Genomic DNA, 27,666 nt, shown 5'->3' on the forward strand with positions numbered 1-27,666 from the left:
TGAGAAAAAAAATCCAAATGCTGCTTTATGCCACTTTTTAGACGTTTTTCTCTTTTGAAAATAAGCCTCACATGTGCTAAAATGTTTTAACATATGCAAATCAGTTCTACACACCTTAAGTCATAGACCTAAGTTTACACACAGTTAAATTTTTAAGGAACCCAAACAGACCAAATCCACACTAATGAATGAAAATCCTTATCAGATAACTACAATGTGTCCTGCCTTGTCTCCTGGGACCCTTTAGATAAGCAGTAGTCACAATTCTGTGGATAGTTTTCAATAACAAAGCACAATTTTTCTGAGCAACTGCTAATTAAAGACTACAAACTAACAAAGAAAATGGTAAAATAGGTTCAGCATAGAATAGTGGTTATACAAAACAAAATGGGAGGTTAATTATACAACAGGAAAATAGAACACTTAAGGTAAATTCTAGATAATAGCTAATTAGCAAGGCAATTTTAGATAGACCAGGTATGTTGTGTGAGGTACCTCAGGCAGTGGAGAGTCAAATAGTCAACGCAGCTTAGTTCCAATAACAATACAATACAACAATTTGGGACTCATTTTCAAAACAGAAAAATGTCCAAACAGCTGCAGAAGGACTTTTTTTTTTGTCCAAAACGTCCAAATTGCTATTTTCAAAACACAATTTAAAGACATTTTTCTATGCAGTTCATCTGCAGTACATCCAGATCACAAGGCGGCATGTCTGGGTAGGATTTGGGCATTCCCAAAACTTGGACATTTTTCTGCCGTATGGAACAAAGCAAAAACACCCAGGGCTAAAAGTTAGACATTTTGGTCTAGAACTGTTTCAATCAAGACTAACCGGCCAATATTCAGGAATGACACCTGGCTGGTTAAATACCCTCAAGCCAGCGACTAGCCCGGTCAGTGGCTATATGGCATGACATAGCCGGTTACCGCTGATTTTCATTGGCTGACCAATTAAGTTTAGCAGCCAGATAGACCAACATAAAAAGAAGGTCTATCTTTGACCCTATAACTTAGCCGGTCAGCCAATGAAAATTGGATTAACTGGCTATGTTTGCGGCGCCCCCCAAAAAGCTGGATATTCAATGCTGGTGGCCTGATATAGCCCTGGCATTGAATTTCCAGGTTTACCAGCGACCACGGGAGTTAGCCGGTCTATCTCCCATGGTCTCAAAATCAGCTTCTAAGTCACAAAAAAGTGCCCTAATTGCTAGATGACCACTGGAGGGATTAAGGCATGAACCCCTATTACTTCCATAGTGATCATTGACCCCCTTTCTCACCCCAAAAGATGTGAAAGAAACAGTACAAACAAGCCTCTATGACAGTGTCAGATGTTATGGCCAGTCCTATTAGAGCAGCAAACAGGTCCTTGGAATAGAGTGGTTGGTGCAGTGCACTGTAGAGAAGGGGACCCATGTCATTCTAGCTGTTACACTTGTGGTAGAAAGTGTGAGCCATCCAAAACCTACTGTACCCACTTATAGGTGAAACCTGCAACCATAAGGACTATTGTAGTGGTGTATAGCTGGGTACAGTAGCATTTTGGTGGGTTCTGGAGGGCTCCTCATACAATATAAGGGGGTAATGGTGAGATTTGTACCTGGGATCTAGGTGCCCAACTGCTCTGCTGTGATGTATATGTGGCTAGTCTACTAAGAATACTGGTCCCCTGGGGGCACTAGCGAGCTCAAGATGAATATGAATGCTTGAATCAGATCCCCTCTCTGAATTTACAAGAAAATTGCCCTCTTATTTATAACTTGCAGCATTTCTACAAACAGATTTTCGCTAAGAAATAAACCATCAAAGTCTGACTCTATTAATAAACTCCCAGCTGGAGCAAAGTGATCTAGACATGATCCTCTGACCCCGAAAAAAAATCACAGTGGAAAAGTGTTCACAATCGCCGTCGCATGCCATGCTTGAAGAGCTGCGAGTTTTGAGAGAACTGGCCTCCAAACACTTTGAAACATCATGCGAATTAAAGGGAGACCTTACAGAGTAAATTGCCTCACTCTTAGTTTTCCAAATTTGAGTAGAAGAAGTCGAAAAACATGCTGACCATGCAGCGTTGACTATTGCAAAGCTTGAGGAGGCCTCAATAAAGTGTTTTAGAAAGCTGGAATTAGAAATCGAAGACATATTGTTTTGCCTGGACCGATTGGATAAAAGGATCATTGGTCTCAAGGAAGGCCTTGAAGGATCAAATTTAATGGACTTCTGTAATATATGGTAACATATATTAAATGTTTTTTTCCTGGGGCTCTGGGGGGGGGGGGGGGGGCTGTGCCAGGGGTTTGGCGGATGCTGCTGGCTGGAAAAGGTTTAAAGTTAGTTTGGGAATTTTTAATGGAGTTAGCTGAAGAAAGTGTGAGGTGTTTCTTAAATATGGTTTTATTTTTCAAGGAATAAACCATGATTAGGTGGGGATTGTACTATAATATGTTTCTTGCTGTTTTGGGTACAAGTTCAGGTTAAAATTGACTTTGAAATTCTCTGTGTAGTAAGTTTTGCATTTACTTCTATGGGGGAGGGAGATTCTAAACAGATCAGAGAAAAAAAACTGTCTTTCTCTGACAAGCTGATTGGTTGAGTGATGTCAGATCCTCTAGGGGGGGTGAGTTGCCAGGGAGACTGCAGTGAACAGAGAGAGATGAGAGCAAGGGAAGACTGGGAAAAGTAAAAATGTATGGTGTGTCTGTGTAAAGAAAGAGGAATAAAAGTATATTTTATGAGTTTAAAGTGAAATAAGTGACATTGAAAAAGGATACTTTGATATTGAAAGTGAGCTGAAGTGAGTGAATGTTCCAGTATAGCCCTGAATTTCCAGAGATAAGTGATTTACCATTTTAGGGTGAGAGAGGCTTTGATTTGTGGTGGGAATTGTACTACATGAGAAAGCCTATAAGCAGGGGCGTATCTGCGTGGGGCCACAGGGGCCTGGGCCCCCACAGATTTCGCCCTGGACCCCCCTACCACAGACCCTCTCCACCTCCCCCTCCCTCCCTCCCGCCCGCCCGCCACCAACCCATCGCCGATCTTTGCTGGCGGGGGACCCCAAGCCCCCGCCAGCCGAAGTCCTTTCTTCTGTGCAGGATGCAAGTTGCAACGCTTCCTGTTCTTCTGAGTCTGACGTCCTGCACGTACAACGTGCAGAACGTCAGACTCAGAATTTGGAATTCAGTCTGACGTCCTGCGCGTTGTACGTGCAGGACATCAGACTCAGAAGAACAGGAAGCGTTGCAACTTGCAGCGGCGCAGCCTGCATGGAAGAGAGGACCTCGGCTGGCGGGGGGTTGGGGTCCCCCGCCAGCAAAGGTAAGTGACAGCAGCGGGGGAGGGTGTCATTGGTGGCGAGGGGGGGGGGTCGGTGGCGCCGGGGGGGGGGGGCTAAAATGTGCCCCCTCCCTCTGGCTCTGGCCCCCCCTACCGCCCGAGTCCAGATACACCCCTGCCTATAAGGGTGTCAGGAAAAAGTGTGTAAGGATTTTAAGTATGACACAGAGGAAGGACTGAGAAGTGAAGTTGATATTTGGAAAAAGAAGCCATTAAGCTGTGTCTGTGGGAAAGGTGTGTTGTTGGTGAGAGTTCTGAGTTCAGTACAGGGTTTGGAATCAGGTTGCAGATTAAAGAAAATCCAGCACTGTTTTTGTATGAGTATGCTGTATTCTCCAGATTGATCTGATAGCTGTGCAGGGAAATTTTATGTTTATATGGGTGGCAGAGCTGGTGGTTGGGAGGCGGGGCTAGTGCTGGGCAGACGTATACGGTCTGTGCCGGGGCTGGTGGTTGGGAGGTGGGACTAGTGCTGGCAGACTTATACGGTCTGTGCTAGAGCCGGTGGTGGGAGGCAGGGATAGTGCTGGGCAGACTTATACGGTCTGTGCCAGAGCTGGTGGTGGGAGGCGGGACTGGTAGTTGGGAGGCGAGGATAGTGCTGTGCAGACTTATACAGTCTGTGCCAGAGCTGGTGGTGGGAGGCGGGGTTGGTGGTTGGGAGGTGGGGATAGGGCTGGCCAGACTTATAAGGTCTGTGCCCTGAAGAGGACAGTACAAATAAATTCATATGTGCTACTTTTTTATCTTCTTGGGCAGACTGGATGGACCGTGCAGGTCGTTTTCTGCCGTCATCTACTATGTTTACTATATGTGAAGTCTGTGAGATGCAATGTTGAATCACTATTTGAGTATGGAATGGGTTACTGTGCGAGATCTCTGAATGCAGTGTGAAGCCTGCTGGATTTTAGACTAGGGAAACAACAGTGAGAAATAGGTTTTGTAGTGAGAAAACCTTTAACTTATTTTATTTCAATTAGAAAGTTTGGCCACAGTATTGAGAACTGATTAATTGTCACCAGAGTGGAGTCTGTTCCTGGACAAGCAGGGAGTTTTAAGGGCTTTGCTTCCATTTATTTTCTTTATAAGTGAGGTTTTAGGAAGAAGAATTCTGTAGATCATCCGCTGAAGGATTTCCAGATGAGCTCCAACGCAAGAAAGACATCATCTAAGTAAATTCAACTACAGCTAAGTGACATTGCCAAGGGTGTTGAACGGAATATATTATTTTTTTTCACAACATTTTAAAGGAAAACAAAGGAACAGACCATCAGATATTAAAAATCCATGAGATCCCTGCAAAAACACCAATAGTGCACACAAAGAGACCAATTTTTACATCAGGAAAGAGAATAACCACAAATATCTGATTTTGATAAAAGACAATTTAAATACTTATCTGAAAAGGTTCTTTTCTGCCTTTTTAGGTGAAACAGACAAAGTTAAGGGTATACATGCAGATCTACATTTGAATGTTGAATATGTTATTGCAGTTCTATTAAGCCACACACTAATTGTGAATTAGAGTTTATTTGAATGAAAATTTGCTTGCATTTGTATTCAATAAAGAAAAAGATAATTTGCAAATCTGAAAGTTTGGTCCTTCCATTTCAGGAACAAATCCTAAATTTAGATTCTTTTCCTCCTTTATTCTTTGAGAGTAAAGGACGAGGTTAGTTTATTTGTTCCACTCCCTCGGCTGAGAGTGTGTGTTCGCTGGATATTCGCCACAACTACAAACAACAGGTATCTGGGAGCACATCAATACAGTCCAGCCAAGAGGGGTGGTAACACTTCCTTTGGAAGTGGTTACCAGCCCTACTTAACCTTACATTCAACCCACCATTAGAATTTCATCGCACTCACTGCGCACCATCTCATGAGAAACCAGGCCAGATGTATCTTAGACTTATCATTGTAAAGTTACTGAGATTTCAGCATGCGCTTCAGATCTTCACCACGGCACGCACAAACAAAGCCCTGCAATCTGATGGCAGAAAAATCTTAATTGTTGCAGACCTCACAAAGATGACCGCTAGAAAAAGGAGATCCTTCCTTGACCTCTGCACTTGACTCAAGTCCCTTGAAGCCCGATTTGGATTGCAATACCCAGCCCAAATGAATGGTTCAATTAATAATGCAACCCGAACCTTTGACTAGCCAGAACAGTTGGTAGAGCACTTGGATCAACTACAAATTGCTTGTATGAATTGAAGTTTCCTTTACTGACTCTTATATTATGACTCCAACTCTAAGTTTCATCATATTCTATGCTCCATGATATGCTGCAGTCTTATTATTGGATTTTCTCCAATTGCCTTTCATTGGTAGGATTTTCTAATTGAGGGATCCTTTTACAACGGTGCACTGAAAAATGGCCTGCGGTAGTGTAGGCGCAGGTTTTGAGCACGCATAGAATCATTTTTCAGCGCACCTGTAAAAAAGCCCTCTTTTTTTCCCGAATTTGGTCTTGCGGCAAAATCAAAATTGCCACGTGTCCAGTTTGTGTCTGAGACCTTATTGCCAGCCATAGACCTAGTGGTAAAGAATTTGGGCGGTAATGACATACGCGCATCAGATGCCACTTGGAGCACGTCCACTACGTGCACTAGAAAATAAAAAAATATTTTTCAGACGTGTGTATCGGACGCGTGCCAAAAATGAAATTACTGCAACAGCCACATGGTAGTCGGGTGGTAACTCCATTTTGGTGCGCATTGGGTGCACGTAGGCAAAGGGGCCCATAGTTATTATAACAACAGTATGCATCTCTCTCAGAAATACTGTTTTCAATGTTATATTATTATGAATGTAAGAGGAATTGTCATGTTTTCTATTTCCCTTTACATCAGGGTTATTGTTTCAGGCATCCACGTTTTGGTTGCTGGCATTTGTTTCTTTGCTGTTTTATCCACCCCCCCCACCCCCAGGCTGAGCTTCATTTGAAGCTCTCTATGCCGTTTTTCTGCTTGATGTCTCAGAACTGGTGTAATCTCTCTTGTATAACCTTGGACAGTATGACTTGCTCATATATGTACATTGTACATATCATAATACTACACCCCCCATGATGTCTCACACCAAACCACACACAGTTCTAACTATAACCTCCTGGAATGTTAATGGTCTCAGACACCCAGTCTTTACACATCTAAAAAAATTGAAACCCTCCATTATTTTCCTCCAGGAAACACATCCTCCCACTCCTAAAAATTACCTTTCCTCTCTCCTTTGGGTGTATCCATCCTTTGTAATAAAGACCTCCCAATTAATATATTGGATGAAATGAGGGATAATGAGGGAAGGTGGTTTATCCTCAAAGTTGAAATACACTCCCAGATAGTTATTTTGGTTAATATTTATACCCCTAATGCTGACTCACCTGACATTTTTCTACACATTTCAAAAATGTAATGAATTAGACCCCTTTTCTTTTTATATAGCAGGAGATTTCAATCCAGGCATATGGTGCAGCAAGATAAAAGGAACGGAGTATGGACTCTCTGGAGTTAGCGGTGGAGGAGAAGGGTGCAGATAAGAGACATTTACCCAGTGAACGGAGTTCCCAGGAAGGAGTGTAGGGAGAGATGAGTGGAGAGGTACTGAGGAGCTGCAGATTGAATACACTTGTAAGTCAATAAGAGGCGTTTGAACTGTATGCAGAAACAGATAGGGAGCCAGTGAAGTGACGAGGAGAGGGCTAATATGAGCATAGTGACACTGGCGGAATATAAGTCGTGCAGCAGAATTTTGAACAGAGAGGGAGGAGAGAGATGGCTAAGTGGGAGACCTGTGAGAAGCAAGTTGCAATAGTCTAAGCGAGAGGTGATAAGAGTGTGGATAAGGGTTCTGGTAGTGTGCTCAGAAAGGAAAGGGTGAATTTTGGTGATATTATATAGAAAGAAACGACAGGTTTTAGCAGTCTGTTGGATATGTGCAGAGAAAGAGAAAGAAGAGTCAAAGATGACCCCCGAGGTTATGAGCTGATGAGACAGGTAGGATGAGAACGTTATCCATAGAGATAAAGAATGGGGGAAGAGGAAAGGTTGGTTTAGGGGGAAAGATAAGAAGCTCAGTCTTGGTCATGTTTAGTTTCAGATGGCGGTGAGACATCCAGTCAGCAATGCCTGACAGGCAGGATGATACTTTGGCCTGGATTGCTCCTAAGATTTCTGGTATGGAGAGGTAGATCTGGGAGTCATCAGCGTAAAGGTACGATATGAAGCCATATCAAAAATAGCTCAGGGTGTAATTGTTATTATTTGAATTCTTTGACTTTTATCAAATGTTAATAAACAAAGCTGTGGCCTATTTATATTTCCAATCGTTGCATTGTTCAAGTTATTTACCATGGTCAGTGTTGCCATATAAAAAAAAACATTCCCACCCAACACAGCCCAAAACCCGCCCAAAAACCGCACACACCCCACCCCCGACGTCATCACCCCTGCCCCTTCCGTCATCACCCCCACCCCCGACGTCATCACCCCCACCCCCGCCGTCATCAGCCCCACCCCTTCCGCCCAATACGTCACCTCGCCCCGCCCAATACGTCACCAAACCCCGCCTCTGTCGCCGTTAGCCCCACCCCCTGCCGGCCGAAAAACCACCCAAAACCCGCGCGAAAAAAAAAACAAGCCCAAAAAACCGCAACCCGCCGCGGGCAAAAGTTTCCCGCGGCGGGTTGCGGAAAACCGCCCATCTGGCAACCCTGACCATGGTTATAAATGTTATAATGCTGTTTAAATGGTCGGTTGAGGAGGGAGGGTGACAGCAGTGGCGTAGGAAGGGGGGGCGGGAAGGGCGGTCCGCCCCGGGTGCACGCGCTCGGGGGGTGCCTGCCCCGCTGGTTCCCTGCTCTCTCTGCCCCGGAACAGGTTACTTCCTGTTCCGGGGCAGAGAGAGCAGGGAACCAGCGGGGCCGACGCAGCTCCGAGTGACGTGCACTCGGGGCGGATCGGCCCTCCCGCAGGTAAGAATGCGGTCCGGGGGGGGGTTTCGCTCCGGAGGGGGGTGCGCCGCAGGGGGGGGGGGGGGTCGCGCCGTGCTGAACCCGGGGGGGGGGGGGTGCGCAGCGGTGACCCGCCCCGGGTGTCATTAGCCCTCGCTACGGTGCTGGGTGACAGAGGGCTTTATGGGATTGGATAGTCACAGGTAAGAAAGTCCCAGCTCCACTGTTAATAAAGGCATCAGTTTCAGCACTAGAAGCCCCTTTGCACATGGATGTGAAAAAAACAAACTGTACAAAAGCTGCGTTCAGGGGTGAAAACACTCATACTCTAGTGCTTTAGTGAAAATAAAAAAATAATAATAATAATAATAAAAAGAGAACAACAAACGATTAAGTGTTCCTTCACTGTTTGCAATTTTTGAGCGGCCTGTGTGAGACTCAACCAACAGATGATGTCTAATCTCTTTCTTTACTTCAGTAAAGTCTATTTGTGCTCAGCCCTGAATGAGTTCAAACCAAGATCAGGCACGGCTGAGTAATTTGAACAAAATTCTGTTCAGGTGACTCTATGGGCGGGTTTCATAGTAAAATGGTATTAATCTAAATAAATCGATTAACCTGGGTTCTTCACCTCAAGGTACAGACAAAAGAGCAGTACGAACTCCTCATAAAACACCACTTTTTTAAGAACTGTGTCTACCTGAACAGCAGTGCAGCACTCAGCTAAATTTCATTCTATTGGACTGTTGAGATTTTCAACTCTAGGATCTTAATATTGTAATCCTTGGCTACGGTCACCAATCAGGACCCTGGCAGCAGTCAGATAAGAGGAGGGCAGGTAGCAGAGGTGTGCCCACATTGGCTGCAGTCTGCACACAGATGCAAGAAGTGTTGACAGTAACTATTTGCATTTAGAATGGACGGGAGGGAGGTTTGTTTTGAAAGTGGATATGCAAGTTATGAGAATGAGCCAGAATCCGGCAGCCAGAATCCACCTGCCTGCCTCTATGCGAACTGCACGGATGCACCGCAGACGGCCTTTATTGCAGGAAGCGAGCGGTATGAGGTGCCCAAGTTGTTCCCCTACCTACCTACGGGATGTCCAGCGACACCGGCCTCAGAGCTCACGCAACCTCGCCTGTATCCCTGGATGAAGAATACAAAGTGCCACTTCGCCAGCTGCACCTGGACAGGTGAGGGGGGGGGGGGGGCCCAGAGATCGCAGGGCATCTGTATTTCTGGTGCTCATTTCCATTTCTCAGTAGCTTTTCCAAATGGTGCTCAAGAGTTCTTTATTTTCTCCTTCACCTTCAAGTCTGTCCCTGTGCAGAAATCTGACTGGGCTGCACCTGAGACAATCCTAATGAAAAAACAAAAACCAGTAGTGGTAAAAAATTCAAATAAGTACTCCAGGATATCTTCCACAAACTTAGGAATGTGGCTCACGATGAGAGGATGAAAGAATAAACTGCATGGTTCTTCCAAATTGTAATGAGAAAAAATAGACTTTTCATTAACTACTTGAACACAACCCTTACACTCCTTTACTCAGAATGTCTCACTGTACAGCTGCATAACCAGATCCTCTTGTCTTCTTTTATCTCTTTGCTATACCAAATGTATTTCTTCCCTGTTATGGCGCTGCCATAACAGACCTTTGTAAGCCACATTGAGCCTGCAAATAGGTGGGAAAATGTGGGATACAAGTGCAATAAATAAATAATTAAAATCCAAATATAGTTCTGGTATAATATGAGGCATTTGTTAAATAAAAAAAAGCCTACAACAACAGCCCTCTCCTTAATTTTAAATTGTTTTCTTTTTTTTGCACTTAAAATAAATATCAGTGCTTAGCATTATGCAACTCTTTTAGATTTTTTTCACAAAACTTGTCTTGGGGAATGTAAGCTAGAAAACTGTCAACTGATTGTTTTTTACAGTTCTGAAACCCTGTCAGGATTAAGACACCCACAGTGTAGATAAATCAGTTTAAAACTGGTGGGGGGGGGGGGGGGGGGGGGGGAGCAAAGAAGAGTGCAAAGATCTTGTTGGGTGTATAGAAGTTACATGAGTGGAGGGTTTTGAACAGAAAGTGTCCCAGAGCCGCAGATAGAAAGGCAATTAATTGTGCTAGTTTCAGGAGCTGAAATTCTGTCTTTGCACCCAGACAGGGCAAAGCTGACAGCAAATGCTTTCTGGATCGGGGAGAATTTCAAAAGTGAACTCACCTATTTGAAATTTAGGCAGTGTAAATGGCATATGTCTAGCAAATAAACTTTTAGAACGCTGATCTGGATTATTGTAAAAGAAGCTGAGCATTGTCATTTTAGTTATATTTCAAGATCAGTCATGAGGTAATATTAGAGGAAACATTACCTATAATATTTTTTTAAATTGATTAAAGCTAGATATTAAACTCATTAAAGCATGTTAAAAACTTTGTAGGTACAATGTATACAAAGATCTGGAAGACGTACCAAACACAGCACTCTGGGGTCCTTTTACTAAGGTGCGCTGAAAAAAGGCTTGCGGTAGTGTAGGCGCGTGTTTTGGGCGTGTGCAGAATCATTTTTCAGTGCACATGCAAAAAATGCCTTTTTTAAAATTTTTGCTGAAAATGGACATGCGGCAAAATTAAAATTGCCACGCGTCCATTTTGGTAAAGTCTGAGACCTAACCGCCAGCCATTGACCCAGCAGTAAAGTCTTACACAGTAACTGGGCGGTAATAACCTACATGCATCAAATGCCACTTGGCATGCGTCTGTCTCATTTGTGGGCCCAAAAATAAAAATGATTTTTCGGCCATGCATATCGGACATGCACCAAAAATGAAATTACTGCAAGAGCTACGCAGTAGCCGGGCGGTAACTCCATTTTGGCACAAGTTGGGCGCGCGTAGACGCTTATGTGGCTTAGTATAAGGGCCCCTCTGTTCTTACAGGATTTCATAAATGAGAGAGAGAGAGAGAGAGAGAATGTGTGCTGCTAACATGTGCTATTACTAAATAGATGCCTGCAGTAAACAACATGCCCTCAGTTAGTATGTATATGATTATCAGGCTTATTTTTGAAAGAGAAGGATGCCCATCTTTCGACACAAATCGGAAGATGGGCATCCTTCTCACAGGGTCGCCCAAATCGGCATAATCGAAAGCCTATTTTGGGCGTCCCCAACTGCTTTCCGTCACGGGGACGACCAGAGTTCCTGGGAACATGTTGGAGGCATAGCAAAGGCAGGACTTGGGCGTGCCTAACACATGGGCATCCTTGACCCATAATGGAAGAAAAGGGTGTCCCTGATGAGCATTTGGATAGCTTTACCTGGTCCAGTTTTTCTTTCGAGCAAGGCACAAAAAGGTGCCTGAACTGACCAGATGACCACCAGAGGGAATCAGGGATGACCTCCCCTTACTCCCCCAGTGATCACTAGCCCCCTCCCACCCTCAAAAAAAAAATTAAAATAATTTTTTGTCAGCCTCAAATGTCATACTCAGGTCCATCGCAGCAGTTTGCAGGACCCTGGAGCAGTTTTAGTGGGTGCAGTGCACTTCAGACAGGTGGGTAAGATTTCTGTCCCCGTGCAACTCTCTAGTGCTAAGCCATTTTATTTTTATTTTAGTTACTTTATATTTATTAAATTATCACGTATTACAAGCATCCACTTGTGACTAGTAACATAGGGCAAGAAACATAATACAAGCATTGAATTAAACCTTTCCTTAGACCACCATTATGGGGGGAAGTAGCAGGAATATAATGGAGAAATTAAAGGAAAAAAATTAAACCTCAATAGGCAATGGCCTAGCCCATCAGAAAATACAATAAACTGCTCATATTCCAATTACTGAGTCAAGCTGTTACCCCATCTTTAGAGTCTCTTCAGGTCAATAAAGGATCTAAGTTGTTCCGGCATAAAGAAAACATACTTTACACCCAAATATTTTATGACACATTTGCATGGATATGCCAGCAATAAAGTTGCCCCGTGTCTCTCATGTCCAAAAAGGCCTTGCAATGATCTTGCATAGTTTGGTAACATTGGGTAAACTCATATTTTCTGTCCACAGAACAACTTCTGTATATTCTTAAAGTAAAGTCTTAAGACAGCATTAATGGGCAGATGATCAAAAGCCCCGTGCTGTTCTAAACAGCACTCTAAAAATAGCGCTGGAACAGTGCGGGGCTTTACCGCCCCTATGATCAGAGATAATAGCATACAAATTTATGCACGCTATTATCTCTGATCATAGGGTAAAGTGCAGGAGGATTGTGCCCGAGCATGGTGGGGGGCAGCAGCAGTGGGGGGGGGGGGGGGGGGGGGGGACCTGAAGATTTTTTGTCTCTGGCCCAAGCTCCAGCTTTGTCTCTCTGTGGCCTTGTTTATGCATATAAGCAGGGGTGGACTGCCATGGATCTGGGCCCATGGAAAATGGGCCTCCCCAGGTCCCACATCTCTCCTCCACTTTCCCCTCTCCCTCTCCCTTCTTCCCCCCAGATGCAATACTACTCCCTCTGTAGCTCTACCATCTCTACCCCCTCTCCCACAACTCAGTCCAGCATCTCTGCCTCCTTCCCTCCCTTCCCCAGGTTCAACATCTCTCCCTCCCAAGGTCAATATCTCCCCCTCTCTCCTCTCTCTTCTCTGTCTCCAGGTTCAGCTCTCCTCCCCACCCCCTCCGTATTTACCTCAAAAGTTCCTTTCTCCATACAGGATTCCAGCATAGGCTGTTTGCTGCTGACCTGAATCTTTTCTATGCCATTGCCCACCCTTGTGGAAACAGGAAGCTATATCAGAAAGGGGAGTTTGTGGCATAGAGAAGGTTCTGGTCAGTGGCAGACAGCCTATGCTGGGACCCTGTACAGAGACAGGAACTTTTGCAGTAAATGTGAGGGGTGAGGGGTATCAGAGACAGGGGAGATGCTGGACTGAGAGAGGCGATGAGAGAGAGGGGGGGGGGGGGAGTGCCAGACCTGGGGACAATGGAGAGAGAGAGAGATGTTGCTTTTGTGGGGAAGAGGTACTGGGCCCCCAACTGCTCTGGGTCCTCGGGCAGTGCCTAGTTGCCTGAACTGCAAGTAAGTGTATGCTTACCTGTGTGAATCAGTGGCATAGCTAAGGGGGGCCTTGGGGACCCCATTCCAACCTTGGGCCCCCCAACCTTGAAGGCCAGTCAAGTGCTTGTGTTTTAGGTACTACTGGCTGCCCTCCTGCTCCCTGCACCGCTGTCCTTCAATTTTCCGGGCTGCCAGCAGCATCAGTGAGGTAAACACTGCCTTCGGTGACCTGGTAGCTTTCCCTCTGCTAAAATTTCCTGTCCTGCCCAGGCAGGATGCTGCAACACAGGGAGAGCTTCTGGGGCCGCTGAAGACAGTGTGTTTACCTCACTGACGTGGGTGGCAGCCCAGAAAATTAAAGAAGGACAGAGGCGCAAGGAGCGGTGAAGACAGTGGTACAGGGATCCAGAATAGGAGACGTCAAAAAAGCTGAAGCCAATTAGGTCGGTCTCCCTTTCCCTCTCCTCTGCGCAGCTGTCAGTCATCCCCATTCACCCAAAACAAAGCAAAGCAAGCATACCTATGAGCTGCTCTATACATGTTGTCGTCCTTTATTGTTTGTAACATTTTTATTTGATCTTGCTTATATTTTCAGATGTGCTGGCTTTGCAGCATGCGGATGTACACAAGGGAAGTATTGAGTAATTAGTTCTAAATTGTAAATCATTGTGTCATTTGGAGGGACCGGTTATAGGGACTGCTTGTATTCAAACAGAGATGTTTTCACCTAGTGAAGGGCCACCAAAACAGACATCATGTTAGGAGAATCATGTGCTTAACAATTAGACTCTGAATGCAACTACAATAAAAAATAAACATTAATTAGGTAAAAACCTGGGAGCATTTAACATCTTTTTTTCCTATGCCTACATCAAAAGAAAAGATGGCATGTGGGAACTTGGCCCCTTTTGTTTTATGGATTGCAGTGGTATATTATAAAAAAAAATGCACTTGCCTTTATTCACAGAGAGGTATTGAATAATGTGGGAAGGGCTTCATGCGGAAGATGTGTCCAGAGTCAGTCTGAATGTGGCAACATTGTCCAGTCCAGCACACTATTAGCCACCAAGTTCATACAAAAAGTTAATTATGTTCAGTGGAAAATAAATCTGTTGGCTCAGGCTGCTTGCTATGTGAATATTCCATCACTGTTTCATTATTGCTACTGAGTATTACATATTAAAGGCATTTGCTTTAAACTTTGTTTTAATATGTTTACCCAGTCCTTACATAATGCACATGGTTTTGGTTTTTAAACCTAAAGGTGAATCCTAAGGGTGGTTAAACAATTAGGTATAAACAATGTTGTTTCTGTCTTTACTTGTTTTGGACTGCTTTGGTTGCTGCTAATCTGTACATCTGCTGTTTAGAATTTTGGAAGATGAGAAAATAAAAATTAAGCGTTGGATGTACTCTGAAGAAGTTGTTGTTGTTTACTTTTGCAGAGCGTGTATAGATGCATTTTCTGGTGTGTGCATGTTTATACATATGGCTATGATTCCTGAACATGCAGAATTATTAAAGGACAAACTTTTAAATGCCCACTTGGATAATGGCCGTGTGGTAAGTTAAACACTTGCTATGCAGCGATTTCCTGGGGGAGCCCTTAATGCCTTCTATTTAGGAGGCAGTAGGAACACTCCTGGTACCTTGGTAGTAACTAGGCAGTGTGTGGTGCTGCCCGATTACCGCTGGGTGCACCACCTGCAACTACTAGAAAAGAATCTGATGCACCAGAAATGACGCAAGGTGGGGGCAGGCACTACCACCGGGCTCCTGCGGTAGCCCAGTGGTAATATCAAACTGGCACACAGAAAGCCCACAGTGGGCTTGCTGCACCTTTATAAAAGGGCCCCTTAGAGCTTTGCCCATTTAGGGACTTGAAACCCAGGCAAGCTGTTTTTAATTGGAAGCCAATGCAGCCTCATCAATAAGAAGATGTACTCTCAAATTTTCCCTGCCTAAAAATTAACCTTGCAGAAATAATTGTAGAAACACCAAGATGTTAGCTTCAGAACTTAGTACAAGAACAGTATTGGGCAGACTTCTATGGTCTGTGCCCTGAGAAAGGCAAGGACAAATCAAACTCGGGTATGTAAAATGAGTTTATCTTGTTGGGCAGACTGGATGGACCGTACAGGTCTTTATCTGCCGTCATTTACTATGTTACTATGTAAGTTACCCAATTACAGGCTGGAGATTTTTGGGCAGTCCTAGTTTTGAATCTACATCCCAGAGCAGTGCGGGATTTGTAGTACTTGATCCTGCCCTTGAAATCAGTGCTGCAAATTCCACATTGCACCAGGATGGGGTGCTCAGAAATCCATGACTTTCCCAAAATCTCCAGCCTGGAACTGAGTAACTTGGCATCTCTGTAATTGTAGGATTTTCTGTAATTTAACTGCAAAATAAGGAATTACAGTAATCTAAATGAAAGAGCAAAATTGTGCAATGCTTCTAAAACTTTGGATACTCAAAGAAGAACAAATTGACTGTAGTTGTCTTAAATGAATTAACAGAAATGTTTTTATTTTAATTATCTGTGCTTCAAATGTATGTTTTTTGAATCTACAATTATTCCTAGGGGGCCCTTTTACTAAGCCACGTAAGCGTCTACGTGCGCCCAAAGTGTACCAAAATGGAGTTATTGCGTGGCTACGCTCAAGGGGTAATTTCATTTTTGCGATGCATCCGATACGCGCGGACAATATTTTCAGCCACGCGTATCGGATGCGCACCAAGTGGCATTTGGCACGTCGGTCATTACCCTCTAGTTATCGCAGGAGACGTTACCACTAGGTCAATGGCTGGTGGTAAGGTCGCAGACCTAAAATGGACGCGTGGCAATGTTGATTTTGCCAAATGTCCATTTTTTGCAAAAAGTTTTAAAAGGCATTTTTTTATAGGTGCACTGAAAAATGATTCTGCGCACACCCAAAACCCGCACCTACACTACCGCAAGTCTTTTTTCTGCGCACCTTAGTAAAAGGACCCCTAGTATTCTTGATATATTTTCAGTTTTTAAAACTTCACCAGAAAGTCCCGCCCAATACTAACCACTACTTCCAGGAATCTCCAGGCTGTTGACCCCCCCCCCCACCTTATCTTCTAGTATCTCTGATCTCCTCCCTTCCATCTTGTCCTCTGAGTCTGTCGACAAGGCTGTCTCCACTTACAATGCCACTCTCTCCTCTGCCCTAGACACCCTTGCACCGTCCATCTCCCGTCCCACAAGGCGTACTAATCCCCAGCCCTGGCTGACCCCTTGCACCCATTACCTTTGGTCCTGCACCCGATCGGCTGAACGCCTCTGGAGGAAATCTCGCACCCATACTGATTTCATTCACTACAAATTCATGCTATCCTCCTTCCAGTCCTCCCTATTCCTCGCCAAAACAGGACTATTACACTCATTTGACTAATTCTCTCAGCTCTAACCCTCGTTGTCTCTTCGCCACCCTCAACTCCCTCCTCAAAGTGCCCTCTGCCCCCACCCCCCCCCTCACTCTCTCCTCAATCACTGGCTGACTACTTCCGCGACAAGGTCCAGAAGATCAACCTTGAATTCACCACCAAACCTTCTCCTCCTCTTCATCCTATAACCCACTCCCTCAACCAACACACCCAGGCCTCCTTCTCCTCTTTTCCTGATATCACCGAAGAGGAAACCGCCCATCTCCTCTCCTCCTCGAAATCCACCACCTGTTCCTCAGACCCCATCCCCACCAACCTACTTAGCACCATCGCTCCTACTATCACCCCCACCATCTGTCATATCCTTAACCTCTCTCTCTCCACTGCAACTGTCCCGGACAGCTTCAAACATGCTGTAGTCACACCACTCCTCAAAAAACCATCACTTGACCCTACCTATCCCTCCAACTACCGCCCCATTTCCCTCCTACCCTTCCTCTCCAAGATACTTGAACGTGCCGTCCACAGCCGTTGCCTCGATTTTCTGTCCTCTCATGCCATCCTCGATCCGCTTCAATCCGGCTTTCGCCCCCTACACGCGACTGAAACGGCACTATCTAAAGTCTGCAATGACCTGTTCCTCGCCAAATCCAAAGGTCACTACTCCATCCTCATCCTCCTCGACCTATCCGCCGCTTTTGACACTGTCAATCACAACTTACTTCTTGACACACTGTCCTTTTTCGGGTTCCAGGGCTCTGTCCTCTCCTGGTTCTCCTCTTATCTCTCCCATCGTACCTTCAGAGTACACTCTCATGGTTTGTCCTCCTCCCCTATCCCGCTCTCTGTTGGAGTTCCTCAGGGATCTGTCCTTGGGCCCCTTCTTTTTTCAATCTACACCTCTTCCCTGGGCTCCCTGATCTCATCTCATGGTTTCCACTATCATCTTTACGCCGACGACACCCAGCTTTATCTCTCCACACCAGACATCACTGCGGAAACCCAGGCCAAAGTATCGGCCTGCTTATCTGACATTGCTGCCTGGATGTCCAACCGCCACCTGAAACTGAACATGGCCAAGACCGAACTTATCGTCTTCTCACCCAAACCCACTTCTCTTCTCCCTCCACTCTCTATCTCAGTTGATAACACCTTCATCGTCCCTGTCTCATCTGCCCGCAACCTCGGTGTCATCTTCGACTCCTCCCTCTCCTTCTCTGCACATATCCAGCAGATAGCCAAGACCTGTCGCTTCTTCCTCTATAACATTAGCAAAATTCACCCTTTCCTCTCTGAGCACACCACCCGAACTCTCATCCACTCTCTCATTACCTCTCGCCTTGACTACTGCAACCTACTCCTCACTGGCCTCCCACTTAGCCATCTATCCCCCCTTCAGTCCGTTCAAAACTCTGCTGCTCGTCTTATCTTCCGCCTCGACCGATATACTCATATCACCCCTCTCCTCAAGTCACTTCACTGGCTTCCGATAAGGTACCGCATACAGTTCAAGCTTCTCCTACTCACCTACAAATGCACTCGATTTGCAGCCCCTCCTTACCTCTCTACCCTCACCTCCCCTTACGTTCCTACCCGTAACCTCCGCTCTCAAGACAAATCCCTCCTTTCAGAACCCTTCACCACCACCGCCAACTCCAGGCTCCGCCCTTTCTGCCTTGCCTCACCCCATGCTTGGAACAAACTCCCTGAGCCCATACGCCAGGCCCCCTCCCTGCCCATCTTCAAATCATTGCTCAAAGCCCACCTCTTCAATGTCGCCTTCGGCACTTAACCACTACACCTCTACTCAGGAAAGCTAGACTACCCCAACTTGACTTTTCGTCTTTTAGATTGTAAGCTCCTTTGAGCAGGGACTGTCCTTCTTTGTTAATTTGTACAGCGCTGCGTAACCCTAGTAGCGCTCTAAAAATGCTAAGTAGTAGTAGTAGTAAAGTACTGTTACTTCTTTCTTTGGTAAAAATTTTAAATGTCCAAACCATATTACTTTTGCTTTTTTGTCTAACTTCAAAAAAGCATTATGTCCATGAATCAATCATGGAAGAAGTATTTTACAAAAGCATCAATATATCTTCATATTTACCCAGTGCCTAACACAATAAGAAGATGTCATCTGCATATGTAAAAATAGAGACTTTCAACTCTGAAATGACTTTGCCCATCTCTCTGAGGTAGATATTAAACAAGAAGGGCAAGACTGGTGAGCCCTGAGGAACCCCACAGTCTGGTTGCCAAGACTGCAATATAGAAGAGCCCTTCTTTACACCATATATTCTTTTCTTCAAGAATTCTTTAAACCAGTTAAATATGTGGAGGGGCATTTTCGATATGACATCTAAGTCCTACTGTGGACATTCTGCAAAAAACATCCAAAATCTAAATAGGAAAGAAGGTCATTTTCGAAAAAGAAAAATGTCTTTTTTTTTTTTTTTAATATTGTTTTCTGATTTGGATTTTTGTTTTGTTCATTTTCGGAAAAAAAAAAACAACAACAACGTCCAAGTGCAAAATGCACAAAATCAAGCCATTGGGATGTAGGAGGAGCCAGCATTTTTAGTAGACTGGTCCCCATGACATCCCAAGACAGCAATAGGGCACCCTAGGGAACACTGCAGTGGATTTCATAAAAAGCTTCCAGGTACACATCTCACCATTGCTCCCTTATCTTGTCTGCTGAGCCCCCCAAAACCCACCCAAAACCCACTATCCCCAACTGTACACCGCTACCATAGTGAAGGGGCCACCTATATGTGGGTACAGTGGGTTTCTGGTGAGTTTTGGAGAGCTCACAGTTTCTTCCACAAGTGTAACAGGTAGGGGGAGGTAGGAGCCTGGGTCCACCTGTCTGCAGTGCCCTGCATCACTACTCGAGAGACCTGCATGCTATTCTAATGGACCTGAGTATAACATCTGAGGATGGAATAGAGGCTGGCAAGTAATGTTTTTCTTCACATTTTTGGGGGGTGGGAGAGGATTAGTCACCACTGGGGGAATAAAGGGAGGTCATCCCTGATTCCCTTTGGTGTTCCTCTGGTTATTAAGGGCACCTTTTTGTGCCTTATTAGTTATAAAAACAGGTCTAGCTTAAAACGTCTAAGTTTTAGTCCTGGACGGTTTTGTTTTGTTCCATTATGGCTGAAAAAATCTAAGTCTTAGGAACGCCCGTCCTGCCATGAACACGCCCCTGAAACGCCCCCTTGAGATTTGGATGGACTTCATAGAAAAACGTCTAAAAATAGGTTTTGAAAATACTGAGTTGGACGTTTTTGTGAGGAAAAACGTCCAAATGCTGCATTATGCCAATTTTTAGATGTTTTTCTCTTTTGAAAATGAGCCCGATTGTCATTTATGCCTAACTCGCTTAGTCTATACAATAAGGAATGAGTAATTGCATCAAAAGCAGCTGATATATCAAATTGTAAAAGTATCATTTGTTTTTTCTTTGCTCAAGGTATTTCTAATTTCTGACGTTACTTCCAATAATAGTGATTCTGTACTATGCATTAATCTAAAACCATGCTAGGTAAAATGAAGATAATCAAATGCAAAATGAAAATCCGAAACTTGAGTATTAACCAAAAATCCCATAAGTTTAGCAAGCCAGGGAATGCTGGTGACTGATCTAAATTTTTCCACAATAGTAAGATCAGCTCCTATAGATTTTGGTATAGTGGATAAAATCTTCCCTCTTTGCCCAAGTGATAATGTCATTTCTTTTCCTTTTTATTATATTAATTATGTGAACCACCCAGATGTCATCTGGATGGGCGGTATATCAAATAATGAATAAACTTGGAAACCTGGATAGAAATGTGGGAGGGAAGAGAAATGGGAGGGTCTGGTAGTGCAGTGGTTCCCAAATCTGGTCCTAAAGGCACCTCAGCCAGTCAGGTTTTCAGGATGCACACAATGAATATTCATGAGAGAGATTTGCATACACTGTCTCCACTGCATGCTAATATATCTCATGAATATTCATTGTGGATATCCTGAAAACCTGACTTGCTGGGATGCCTCCAGGACCAGCTTTGGGAATCTCTGTGATAGTGTGAACCAGAAGAAATAAGGACCTTTCTTTTTTAATAGTATTTTGACATTCCATGTCTATAGAGAAGCCAGAGTTCTAAAAATTGTCACCAGAGCTTATGAGTATTTTTCATCTTGCTTTTAATATGCAAGCATTCTTGGTTGACAGTGACCAAGTTGCAAGAAACTCCCTGGTGATATGCCAATTAGGTGCTGGCCAGGTCTGACCCCATTTAGCTGGGCAGGTACAGGGAATGTGACATGAATACTGATCCATTGCTCTCCAGTCCAAGGGCAGTAAATCAGTAACGTATGTATGGGAGACCATTCCAGTATTTCTCGTTTTCTATTTGCCAGAGGCATTTTTCTTTCTCAGCTGACAGATTAGAACTGAAAATGTTATGTTTTAAAGAAATTGCAGAGTGTTTTCATTATTTCACTGTAGCCTTAAGAAACTTGGCAATAATCCAAGCGAGTGAGAAGGACATGGTGGAGGGTAGCACCAAATAGCAAACAGATCTCCGGTGATCTATCTGATTATCTCAAGTTCACAAATAAGTGAGACAGAGCTAGGGGAATGCTAAGGTGCCTAGAAACATAAAACTAGTAGAGAAAAATGAGATGATTATGACTCTGTACAAGCCATTGGTAAGACTTTAGTTGGTGTATTGTTAGTTTTGTTGTTGTTGTTGTTGCTTTGTGTGTGTGTTGGGGGTGGGGAGTTCCATTTTCATTCTTAAAATATTGGCAGACAGTTTCCAAGTCTTCCTATCCCACTGAAAATAAATTGTACTGCTAAAAAGCAAAACAACTAATTCCCACCTCCAGCTTACCTGCAAACATATGGGTCTTCTCAGAGTAGCAGCACTCCCTAGTCGCTCTTGCCTTGTTATTGTTTTATTTGAAAATGGCACCAGTTGGCCCAGACGATGTTTAAGAAAACATGATTAGCCTCACTGCTGAATATTGACCCTTCTATTTTTTGTGTGATGATTATAAATATGTATTCTACAGAATGGTGTCCCTCTGAAAATAGGTACAGACTTGAAAATATTGGGAATTCTAGTAGACAGACACCTGACCTTGGAAAGACACTGTCAAATGATAGTCAAAAAGGCATTCTATGTTCTTAGAAAATTAAAGAGAATCCGTCATTGTTGTAGTCATGATAATTTCAGACTACTGGTACAATCCTTCATCTTATCACAAATCGATTACTGTAATGTGTTATATGTTGGATGCAGTGGTGTAGCTATGGGGGGACTTGAGAGTCCAGGCCCCCCAACTCCAGCCTCAGGCCCCTCCCAAACCTGGTGGCCAGTCAAGTGCCTGGGTTTTGGGCACTATTGGCTGCCCTCCCACTCCTGCTTCAGCCAACATGCCATCTTCTGTTCTAACCACCTTTGGTCAGCTCTCTCCTACTCCATTTTGGCTCCCTGTAGCGCTGCCGATTTCAATTTTCCATGCCACCGGCAGTGACAGTGAGGTAAGCACACTGCCTTCAGCAGCCCAGCAACTTTCCCTCTGCTGTAATTTCCTGTCCCACATAGGTGGGACACTGCAACAGAGAGAGAGAGCTTCTGGGGCTGCCGAAGGCAGTGTGCTTACCTCACTCACGTTGCCGCCGTCCCGGAAAATTGAAGAAGGCAGCAGTACTGGGAGCTGGAACTAAGAAAGCAAATAGGAAAAAGCTGACCAAGGCAGTTAGATTGAAATGGCTGAAGCCCATGAGGTTAGTCTCCCTTTCCCACTCCTCCATGCACCTGTTATCCCCGTTACCCAAATAAAGCAAGCAAATCTATGATCATCTCCACGTCATTCTTTATTGTTGGTGGCATTTTTATTTGATCTTGCTTATATTTTTTAACATGCTGGCTTGTGCAGCATATGGATATACATGGAGGAATTATTGGTTTCCTAGGTTAAAGTCACAATTAGTTCTAAATCATATTCATTGTGTCATTTAGAGGGGCTGGCTGTAGGGATTAAGTGTATTCTGATGTCTTCACCTAGTAAAGGGTCACCAAAACAGACATTATGAGTATCAGGTGCTTAACAATCAGACTTACTAAGTACAGTTTTAAAAAAAATCATTAATTAGGTTGAGACCTGGGAGCATTTAACATCTTTTTTTCCTGTTCATACATCAAAAGAAAAAGATGGCTTGTGGTAACGTGCTCCTTTTGTTTTGTGGGTTGCAGTGGTATATTATAAAAATGCACTTGCCTTTTTTTATTGCTACTATTTCACAGAGAAGGTATTGAATAATGAGGGAAGGGTTTCCTTCATGCAGAATTGTCCAGAGTCAGTCTAAATGAGCCAGCATTGGCCAGTTCAGCACACTTAACTGCCAAGCTCATACAAAGATAATTATGTCCAATGGAAAATAAAATGTTGGCTCAGACTGCTTGCTATGTGAAATTTCCATCACTGTTTCATTATTGCTACCAAATATTACATATTAAGCGCATTTGCTTTAAACTTTCCAAGGCTTCCATAAGTGTGCATGTTTATGTTGATGCAGGACAGACTGTTTACTTAGAAATCCATTATCAAGTGCACTCTAAGGCATTTAGGAGTATGCCAAGCACTACTCACACCTATTTGCCTAATGCTCACCCATGTCAACTCTGCTCCCCCCCCCCCCCCCCCCAAAAACAAAATATTAGGTCTGGCTATGCCCCTGGTTGGATGCACCATGTTAATAAGAAAAAGACTACAGTCAGTATATAATGTAGCAGCAAAATTGATATTCTCAAAGCCCAAATTTGAGAGACTTACTCCACTGTGTATTACACTGTATCAGCTCCCAGTGGAGGCAAGAGGGATTCTCAAACTCTGTACAATGATCTGTCTAGCGCTGTATGGAAATTTACCAGAATTTGTAAATCAATGGATAATATTACCTAAAACCAAGAATAGGAGACACGCTGGCAACTACTTGGGTATGTCATTTCCTTCCCACAAAGGTATCGGATTCAAGTCACTACACTCTTTGACTCTACTACACCTATCCGCAAAAAGTTGGAATGACTTACCAAATCAGATAAGGACCACAACCCACTATGGCACTTTCTGCAAATTTTTGAAAGACTATTTATTTGAAAGACTTGTTCTACGAAATACACAATAACTAATGACGACCAGTATTTGGTCTACCAACTGAACTTTAAGTGTTTTTCTCTCTTTTGATTATAAATTTGTAATTCTGAAGAATATACTTTGTTTCTTGAGGTGAGAGCAGGGCCCATAGAAATAAAATGGGCCATGCTGCAGATAACTCAAGCTAAGCTTTAGTAAAAGACCCCCTGAACTCTTTGAGGGAATGTTGGTGACTAATTAATAAGAAATAAAGTAAAAGTAAAGAATCTTTGGTCTTGGTATGGTAGAAGTAAGGTGAGTACTGTCTGGTTGCCGCTGTTCTTCGCCTAGATCTATTGAGAGATAATGTAACTGTGAATTGAGTGTTTTTGTTATTTCTTTGGATGCACTGGGAGTAATGTATGCTATCTGTGTTGCAGAGGCAGAAGACAGCAAGAGGAGTCGCACTGCTTACAGCCGGGCACAACTGCTGGAGCTGGAAAAGGAGTTCCACTTTAATCGCTACATTTCCCGGCCCCGCAGGGTGGAATTAGCAGCTTTGCTTAACCTCACTGAGCGACACATCAAGATCTGGTTCCAGAACCGGAGGATGAAGTGGAAAAAGGAGGTGGCCACCAAAGATAGAAAACCAGCCTCCTCAACCGAGAAACCCAGAGCTCCTCAGGACAAGGGAGCATAACACAATGGGACCAAGTTGGATTGTCTCTCACTATTTATTTTTAAAATTCTTTATTTTTATTGTTTTTTTTTAACTGACAAAAATCTGCAGACGGGAGAGGTGTCTTATGTTATCTGTCCTTCCATGATCTGATCGTCAAATTTAACAAAGATAAGGAAAACGAAGTTTGACTATAGGATTAGAGGAAAGATTTTAATAACTGCTCTGTGATTACTGTAACAGTATAGACTGGATGTGCTTGATGGCTGCATTCCAGCATAACTGTCAGGTGTAGAGAGGTAGAGAGTATACAAAATATCATTCAGGAAAGAAACCAGTATTTCTTTTTACAATGTCCACTTGAAGGGAAAATGAACACTGTGCCTTAGTTTATAGTTATATACTACATATGCAAGCTATTAATATGCACTGGGAAAAAATAGGACAAGTTATTGCTTAGATGTGTACACCCTCCAAAATGGGACTAGGCCAGTGAAATCTTTTGGGTATTTATTTTTCTTCGTTGATTTAAATGCCAACATTTGTAATAGAATATTTTAGATACAGTGCCTTGCAAAGTTTTTTCCACACCCTTGAACATCTTTTACATTCTTCTGTCTAAAAATTTCAATTTAAAATGCATTAAAATAGGAGTTTGTATCACAACATATTCTGTTTTCAGTGTTTAAGAAAAATTATACAAATTATTTTAAAACTGATTATGAATAAGAAACTAAAACTTTTCCATAGCCTTTGCCTCAATACTTGGTGGAAGCCACCTTTTTGACAATAACAGCCAAGCATCAATAATGGTAGCTCAACAGTATTGGAATGCAGACAGCAGCCCCTCAGCTATCCAGTCTTTTGTACTAAGAGCCACATGTATGGTTTTCTACCAGATATTGAAAGACCCTATGTGTGTATTTGGGGGTAAAGAGCTTCTGGCTCTCAGAGAATGAGTCCAGTACCTGGAGGTTCGAGTAGCAGATCTGGAGGAACCGAGGCACACAGAGCATTATATAGATAAGACCTACAGGGAAGTAGTAGTAGTAGTATAGTCCCAACTCCAGTCTGGCAGCCTTGTGCTGCCTTGGAGAAGCAAGGTCACTTGAATGGGGAGCATCACCATGGTGTGGCAGGAAATGAACCTTTAGCTATGACCTGCTTTCTAGGATATGTAGTATCCTCTTTCACCTAGGATGGGTCTCTAAAGGAGTAAACCAAGGAGGGAAGGGCTAGTGCTGCCATTGTTGCTGGCAATTTGATCTTTAGAACTGTAGATAGCTAGATGGTTGGTGGACATGAGGATCATTTGATAACCTATCAGCCTTGTATAAAAATGGTGAGCCTCATGCATCAACTAGATAAGATTTCAGTCATTAATGGAGAGGAGTTGGCTGTCATGGTATATGTAGGTACAACTTACATAGGAAAATATGGGGAAGAAATTTTTCTAGAAGCCGAATTTAGGCTTCTGGTTAAAAAAATGAAATCCAGGACTTCCAGAAAAGTAATCTAGAAATGCTCCCAGGTCCATATGCAGATCACAGAGACAGGCAAAGCTCAAAAGTCTCAATGTGTAAATGAGAAGATAATGCAAGAAAAAGGGCTTTAGGGTTGTTAGGAATTTGGTAATATTTTGATGAAAGGGGAGCATTCTGACAGATGGGTCTACTTTAACAAAGGTGGAAACTGGCTGCTGACATTAATCTTTAAAAAGGTGATAGAGCAGCTCAAATATGGGGAAAGCCAATGGTCTGGAGTGATGTATTATTAACGGATACTAACAAAACAGGAATTTAGGCCAAAAGTAGCCAAGTGCCTCTAAGGAAAAGGCTGTCGGAGATGAAAATTCCAAATTATTCTTGTTTACAGTTAGGCATGCACAGAAGTGAAGATGAGTGAATTATACATTTTCATAAAAAACACGTGCTGTGGAATGTTGTTACGTAAATTCTAGAAGTAAAAAATAAGATGGGAGTATTAGAATGACGAGATAGATATAACTGGCATCTTAGAGACCTGTTTGAAGGAAGATAACCAATGGGATGCTGTGACAACAAGCAGGGCTAGCCCATCCACTAGGCACACTAGCAGGCTTATTTTCGAAAGAGAAGGGCGCCCATCTTTCAACACAAATCGGAAGATGGGCGTCCTTCTCACAGGGTCGCCCAAATCAGCATAATCGAAAGGAGATTTCGGGCATTCTCAACTGCTTTCCGTCGCTGGGATGCCCAAAGTTCACGGGGGCATGTCGGAAGCATAGCAAAGGCGGGACTAGGGCGTGCTTAACACATGGGCGTCCTCGGACGATAATGGAAAAAAGAAGGGAATCCCTGACAAGCACTTGGCCGACTTTACTTGGTCCTCTTTATTTACGACCAAGCCACAAAAAAGTGCCCTAAATGACCAGATGACCATCGGAGGGAATCGGGGATGACCTCCCCTTACTCCCCCAGTGGTCACTAACCCCCTCCCACCCTAAAAGAAAATTAATATTTTTACCAGCCTCTATGCCAGCCTCAAATATCATACCAAACTCCATTTCAGCAGTATGCAGGTCCCTGGAGCAGTTTTAGTGGGTACTGCAGTGCACTTCAGGCAGGCAGACCCAGGCCCATCCCCCCTTACCTGTTACACTTGTGGAGGAAACAGCGAGCCCTCCAAAACCCACCAGAAACCCACTGTACCCACATCTAAGTGCCCCCCTTCATCCCTAAGGGCTATGGTAGTGGTTACAGTTGTGGGGAGTGGGGTTTGGGGGGCCCAGCACACAATGTAAGGGATCTATGCACCTGGGAGCTTTTTCTGAAGTCCACTGCAGTGCCCCCTAGGGTGCCCGGTTGGTGTCCTGGCATGTGACGGGGACCAGTGCACTACAAATGCTGGCTCCTCCCATGACCAAATGGCTTGGATTTGGTTGTTTCTGAGATGGGCGTCCTCGGTTTCCATTATCGCCGAAAACCGGGGATCGACCATCTCTACGTTCAACCTAAATGTTGAGATATGGGCATCCCTGACCGTATTATCGAAACGAAAGATAATATGGGTTTCCCTACCCCTTCGCGGGGACGTCCTGCAAGAACATCCTCAGGGAAACT

General features: G+C 43.9%; 1 protein-coding gene across 1 annotated transcript; it reads left to right on the plus strand.

Annotated features, from left to right (window-relative positions):
• The first annotated feature begins 9,206 nt into the window (after window positions 1-9,206).
• Window positions 9,207-25,213, plus strand: LOC115462189 (pancreas/duodenum homeobox protein 1-like). Its single transcript, XM_030192204.1, has 2 exons — window positions 9,207-9,483; window positions 24,327-25,213. The coding sequence occupies exons 1-2, from the start codon at window positions 9,207-9,209 to the stop codon at window positions 24,584-24,586; spliced, it is 537 nt and encodes a 178-aa protein (XP_030048064.1). The 3' UTR covers window positions 24,587-25,213.
• The last annotated feature ends 2,453 nt before the right edge of the window (window positions 25,214-27,666 follow it).

The sequence above is a fragment of the Microcaecilia unicolor genome, chromosome 2 (assembly GCF_901765095.1).
Source record: "Microcaecilia unicolor chromosome 2, aMicUni1.1, whole genome shotgun sequence".
Taxonomy (NCBI): Eukaryota; Metazoa; Chordata; class Amphibia; order Gymnophiona; family Siphonopidae; genus Microcaecilia; species Microcaecilia unicolor.